Source organism: Alligator sinensis, unplaced genomic scaffold (assembly GCF_000455745.1).
Source record: "Alligator sinensis unplaced genomic scaffold, ASM45574v1 scaffold274_1, whole genome shotgun sequence".
In the NCBI taxonomy this organism is placed as follows: Eukaryota; Metazoa; Chordata; order Crocodylia; family Alligatoridae; genus Alligator; species Alligator sinensis.
This window is the reverse complement of record NW_005842124.1, coordinates 26,986-32,803: the sequence shown is the minus strand read 5'-3', so window position 1 is coordinate 32,803 and position 5,818 is coordinate 26,986. Positions and strand designations below refer to the sequence as shown.

Genomic DNA, 5,818 nt, shown 5'->3' with positions numbered 1-5,818 from the left:
CCCGTGGGGCCAGGGTGTGCGTTTGGCCCAGGGTCTCTGCCGCCGCGAGTTGTTTTCCCGGGCGCGGTGCCTGGGCCCCGGTGCTGCCTCCCTGGGCCCGGAAACATCCGCGTCCCCCGCCCTCTCCTCCTTCGCCTTCCCCCTCCTCCTTGCTGGCGTCGCGGCTTCAGCCCCGGCGGGCCCCGCTCCAGCTCCTCGCCGCGGAGAGCGACGCCATCGTTCGGCTGCGCCCGGCGTGTGCAGGCCTCTGCCGGCCCCAGCCCGCAGCGGACGCGGCGGGGCGCGTGGTGCCCGGCGGGGCAGTTGTGTGTGTCTGCACAGGCCGGAGGGGCCGCCCGGGTGACGAGCGCGCGCAGCCCCAGCGGGGAGGTGCTTCCCTCCGTGGCCCGGCACTGACGGGGGGAGGCTGCCCAGGCCTCGCCCAGCCGTGTCTTGGGGCTCAGCCCAAGGGCTGCTCCGGGCTCTCCTGTGAGGTGGCCTGGTAGAGCTGCAGTGAGCTCTTTGCTGGGCTTGTTGCAAGCTGGGTGCCAGGCCCCAGGGCGTTCTCTGCAGGCAGCACTCCAGCTCGGCTCCTAATCTGGTGTTTGATGACTTGGTTATTTGTATAGGATGGTTTGGATGGGGATGATCCTGCCTCCAGGGGACTAAATGACCCCAGCAGGTCCCATCCGGCACTGCTTCTCTGAGGCTATGGTTTAAAACAAGGAAGACCTGAAGGAAAAATCCAAAGTAGAAAATAACAAATGCTTGGAGAGCAAGAAAGCACTTGATATATAGCTTTTTTTTTTTTTCCCCTCGGGGAGGATATGCATTGAAGCTGTCCCTGTTTCTGCACTATTCATCAGTTCCTCTAGGGCAGAGATTCCCAAACCTTTTCTTTATTGTGTACCCCCCTTCCAGACTTACCAGTTGCCCGGAGACCCCTCCCAACATACATTTTATATTTTAACCCCTTAAATGCCAGTTATCACAATTAACATTAAACATGCCATTACACAACTTCTCCCACATACTCCTCCCCCCCCACTTTTTATTGTGTACCACAGTTTGGGAACTGGTGTCCTAGGGAACTGTAGTGCTAGTGTGGTACCACCTGCTTGGACAGAATTGCTGCAAATCCAAATGCTGCTCTTTCATGTGATGCTTTGTGCCTACCTTAACCTAGCATGCAAGTGGGGTAGATGGATTGCTGTAGATGCTCATCCAGAAGGAAAGAGCTTGAGAGCAATACTATGGTGTTTACTATGTCTAATTACTGGGCTTGCAGGCATATGGCAGACAGGAGTGGGCAGAACTTGTTTGTCTAGGGGCAGGCAGAAGGCGCTAGAAACCTTTGTGGGTGCACTCCATGTGCATGTGGGACAAAGCAGGGCTGTGCTGAGACACTTAACATTTCAGCCACCAAATCCCAAATGATGCATCTCTGATAAAGTGGTGCTGCATGTACCCAAAAGCTGTGTTTAGGCAGAACTAATTGCTCTGGCATCCCAACTCCCTGCACAGTATGGTCCTTGCAGATTCATTTTCTTTGTGGTGTACATGGACTGAATGCCCATTTTTAAGGATGGGATTCTAGTCTCCTGAAATAGACCCTTAAACTTGTTTAGTCTAGTAGTCTCCATTAAATGCTTAAGTCAGTATTTTGTCAAATCAAGAATTTCTAAAACCCTTCAGCAGAAACCACTTAGCTGTTGGTTGGAGCAGGGTTAGCAAGATTTTGCCACTATCAAGCAGCTGTCGAGTTTCTGTAAAAGCCTTTTTTTTTCTTTTTTTTTAATTGCCTTCATACGGAGAGTGCACATGCGTCTGGTTAAAAAAAAACAAAACACCCCAAACAGGTGACACATGAACCTCTTCCTACAGTTGTACCTGTTTGAAACTAGGAGGTACTGTATTATAGGAACTTGGAAAGAGGCAGATTAGTTGCCTGTGATAAGATATGTGGGATACCAAATTTATACTTGTCTTGAGGACTAGATTGACAGCTGTGTCAAGCTTCTTATCTTTAGGTCTTCCTGCTTACATTATAGTAATGTTCCTTCCCTGGCCTCCCTATAAAGTGTAAATTACAGAAGTGACCCTTCATATTGCTTCTACAAAGTGAACATAAAACAGGAGAACTATTATACATACGTAAACTTTGGACTCTTATAGGTGGAAACCAGCGTGAACTTGCTCGCCAGAAAAATATGAAGAAAGCCCAGGAGACCCTTAAAGGGAAAAGAAAAGAGGATAGCCTGAGTGCTTCACAGAGAAAACAAAGGTAAGTTCAGTATCCTGTGGCTGGTCAATGAGCAGGAAGAGTTGGTATTTCAAGCTTGGGTTATAAAAATAACCTGTCTACATGTTGGTATAGATGCCATCAGTACCAACAAGTAAAATCTAGGCAACAAATTAAAAGGTAAATAGTCTTGGTCAACTTGACTCAGAACCATAATTGCATTTTTGAATGGTAAAATGTGTCTGATCTTTAAAAAAGTCTTTGTACTACATTTATAATAAATATCAAGTGTACAAACACAGCCAAGCTGAGATGTGAAGAAATCAACTGCATAAATTAGGATCTAATGGTTGGCTTCAGAACCAGTCATATAAGATATATATCTCATCTGTTTTTGAAAGATGAAAGATAATTTTAAAGTGTCTGAAGTAAAGCTTATTTTCTTGATTTGCAGTCCATTTGTATAACTAGATACCCTGATTTCATTTAGATTTTTTTGGAATAGCTATCAAATGGCTTTTTGAGTCTTCTGGATAAAAATTGGTGAACTTGAAACTTTAAATACTTTAAAGGGCTGAACATTTGAGTGAGCTGTAACTTGTGCAGGCATGTCCTATTCTGAAGATGCGAGGTGCACCGATACATCAGTCCGATATCGGATCGGCACCGATTGTAAAGAAAACTGTCTATATTGGAAATAGGCCTGGTATGGCTGATAAATGGCCCATGCATGTGCGCAGCCACAGTACAGCACATAGGCGGTGAGGAGCACATCCTGGCAGCTTGGAAAGCTGCGTGCAGCTGGTAAGTTGGTTGTGGAAGGAGAAGGGGGAAAGGGGCATGGAGGGGCAGATCAAGGCCCCTTGTAGTGAGGGAGGGTCTGGGGCAAGTGCCGCCCATTTGGGGAGGGCAGGGTGGCTCCTGCTGCTCATCCAGCAGGGCATGGCAGGGGGAGTGTGCGCCCCCAAATGTGTGCAGGTAGGCTGGGGTGGCACCGGGCTCTTCCTGGTGGGGGCTGGGCTGAGCCGGGCTGCGTTTGGGGTGGGCGGCAGTGGTGCGGGGGGGAGGGTCAGAGGGAGCTATGACAAATTTTGGGGTGGCTGCACCCCACACTCCCTGTAGCCTTCTCCCAGTGATGCTGCCTGCCCCAAGAGCAGCCCAGTCCAGCCCAGTTGTTGTCATCTCCCCCCCCCGGCAGAGTCTGCAGCAGCATTAGCCCACAGTGGTGGTCTGCCCTGCCCCGCCCCACCCCACGCAGATCTGGTGGCATGCCCTCCTGGGGGACATGCAGTGGTGGGAGCCCCTCCCTGCAACCCCAGATGAGCTGCAGCTCCATCCTGCCCCACTCCTCCCTCATGGTGGGGGCCTTGATCTGCCCCCCATCCCTGTGCCTCTTCCCTTCTGCCTCCCCTTCCACCACAACAGACTTACCAGCTGGATGCAGCTCTTCAAACTGCTTGGCTGGTATCAGACATCAGATTGGTATCCGCTGATATGCTTCCTTAAAAATTGGCTATCAGTATCGGCCCCCAAAATCTCTTGATCAGTGCACCCCTACTGAAGATACTTCAGCAAGAAGAGTCTAGGATATATAAAAGGTAGTATATCTGTTTATGGAGGAAGAGTTTGTCAGATTTGTACAACAGATCTGAACAATAGACTTAGCAAGGGTTTTAAAGGTCACAATACTGACAACCTGTTTATCTGTTGCACTGAGCCTTTTTGCCCAAACAACTATACTTTATCCTGCTCTTCCTCTCCTTGGGGCGGTGGGGAACTTGTAGAAAACAAGGCAGAAATAAAATCAGCAAGGATTGTATTACAGCAGGTGGTGGGGAGGGGTTGTTTGGTTGGGGTTTTTTTCCTACTTTTTTCTTCATTTGTTTACAGAGACTCTGAAATCATGCAACAAAAGCAGAAAGCAGCTAATGAGAGGAAGTCTCTCCAGAGCGGAGACAAATGAATGATACAGAGGGGACTTCAATCTACAGTGCATCAGTGAAGTTATGGGGCCTAAAAGATCAGATGTTTGTAATAGTGGCCAGCCATTAAATGGTTACGTTTATCTTATACTTGCAGATTTGTTAAGTTTGCAGTTAATTTTCTGGTTCATATAGGCTGAGTTATCTGGGATATCTCTTCCAAAACTTTACTACTTTGCATGCTTATGAGAGATAGTTGGTAGCAATAGCTTAACTGCAGCTTTCGTTGTTAACAATGTTGGCTTCACTAAATAGTTTGTGTAACTATATGAAGTATTGAATCTGCAGTTAGACCATGTCATCCTCAACATGATTCTTGAAGTAAAACTTCCCTGCATTCTGAAGTGGAACAACTTTAAAACCAGTACCTTTGCATGGTGCATTTAAACTGAACTGTAAAGGTCTAAACTATAAATCTCATCTTAAATTATTTTTACAATAAAATGATGTTGCACGAAATATTGTCTTCATATGAATGAAATGAGTTACTAGATGGTCTTAAATCATCTTCTGAGCTTTGTTTCCTTTGGGAACAACTAAAGAATCGAGAGAAGGGATCCACTACAAGTTGCTTTACAGAAATATAATGTGTTTTGACTCCTTTCATACAGTAAAAAGATCATATGATACCTGCATGTAAATTTCACTTTTTCAGTGTTCAGACTTTTTCCTGGCTAAAACATTACTCTGCCTTCTCCAACCATAGTCTGCTGCCTTTATTGTTTAGCTGTGAAGAGTTTTCCCATAAACTCTCAGGGAAAGACAAGTGTTAGTGATCAGTAATAAAATAGAAAGCCTTTTTCTAAACTTCTCTTGAATGAGAAGGTAGCCAAATGTATGCTTAACTTTCAGAAGCTCAACAGTCCAGCAACTTGCATTGATTAACATTGCACATCTTTGTGGACCTGTTGTGCTAGATTATTATTTAAGCCAGTTAAATTTTATCATAGATAGAGGCCAGCGGGCAGCTTTTGAAGCCTGTGCTGCCGTGTAGAGAAACCAAAATAACTGCCCCTTCTGGACAACTTGAAGACTAGTGCTGCAACTGCTGTGTGCACAGCTTTGCTTTTGAGAGCAGCCAGTGGGCTTCGAGCAGTGCATTTGAAAACAAAACAAACAAACAAACAAGGAAAAGAAGGGTAGCTGTGTCCTGCTTGCTTCAGAAAGGAAAGCAGGTGCTGATTCCATCCACTCCTAGAGACAGGTAACATCAACTGGTGCTTGTCCCATTAACCATCTAAAATGGTGCTGCTGTACGTCTCAGTCTTCCCTCCACTTGTCAGGGTCCAGCCTCTACCTCTCCAGAAAATCGCTTGCAGCCGGTTTATATCGTTCTGGCTCTGCAAGATAAATTGCTTCCCAGCTCCCGCCCACGTATGATAACGCCCCTGGACAGGGGGCCCTTTCCCCGGCGCAGGAGCCCCGCGGACAGCGGCCGCGCCCTGCTTACCCGGGGCTGGGCCGGGCGCTGCCCCACCCCCCATCCAATGGTGTCACGGTTCCGCCGTGCCCCGGCCCTTCCTGTTTGGGAAGCAGGAAGCGGTGGATGGTTCGCGTCGGGCACTGCGACAACGCCCCTCGGCTGCCGGGAGGACGCGGTGCTTAGCCGCAGCTC

The 5,818-nt window shown here is 47.8% G+C and overlaps 2 protein-coding genes across 3 annotated transcripts in view; both read left to right on the top strand.

The window, feature by feature from the left end:
* Positions 1 to 2,084: 2,084 nt before the first annotated feature.
* Positions 2,085 to 4,299, top strand: SERF1A (small EDRK-rich factor 1A; the record flags this gene model as incomplete). Its single annotated transcript, XM_006024902.2, has 2 exons — positions 2,085 to 2,263; positions 4,112 to 4,299. Coding segments are annotated over 2 exons (252 nt in total), but the record flags the coding sequence as incomplete, so codon positions are not given.
* A 1,372-nt stretch (positions 4,300 to 5,671) lies between these two features.
* The window catches only part of SMN1 (survival of motor neuron 1, telomeric), an 8,758-nt gene continuing 8,611 nt past the window's right edge, over positions 5,672 to 5,818 (top strand). Inside the window, exon 1 of one of the 2 annotated variants that reach the window (XM_025205655.1) lies at positions 5,672 to 5,801. In XM_025205655.1, the coding sequence (XP_025061440.1) occupies positions 5,691 to 5,801 (111 nt within the window). In that variant the 5' untranslated portion in view covers positions 5,672 to 5,690. The remainder of the gene's footprint in view (positions 5,802 to 5,818) is intronic. The other variant, XM_014520527.2, reaches the window with a different exon arrangement.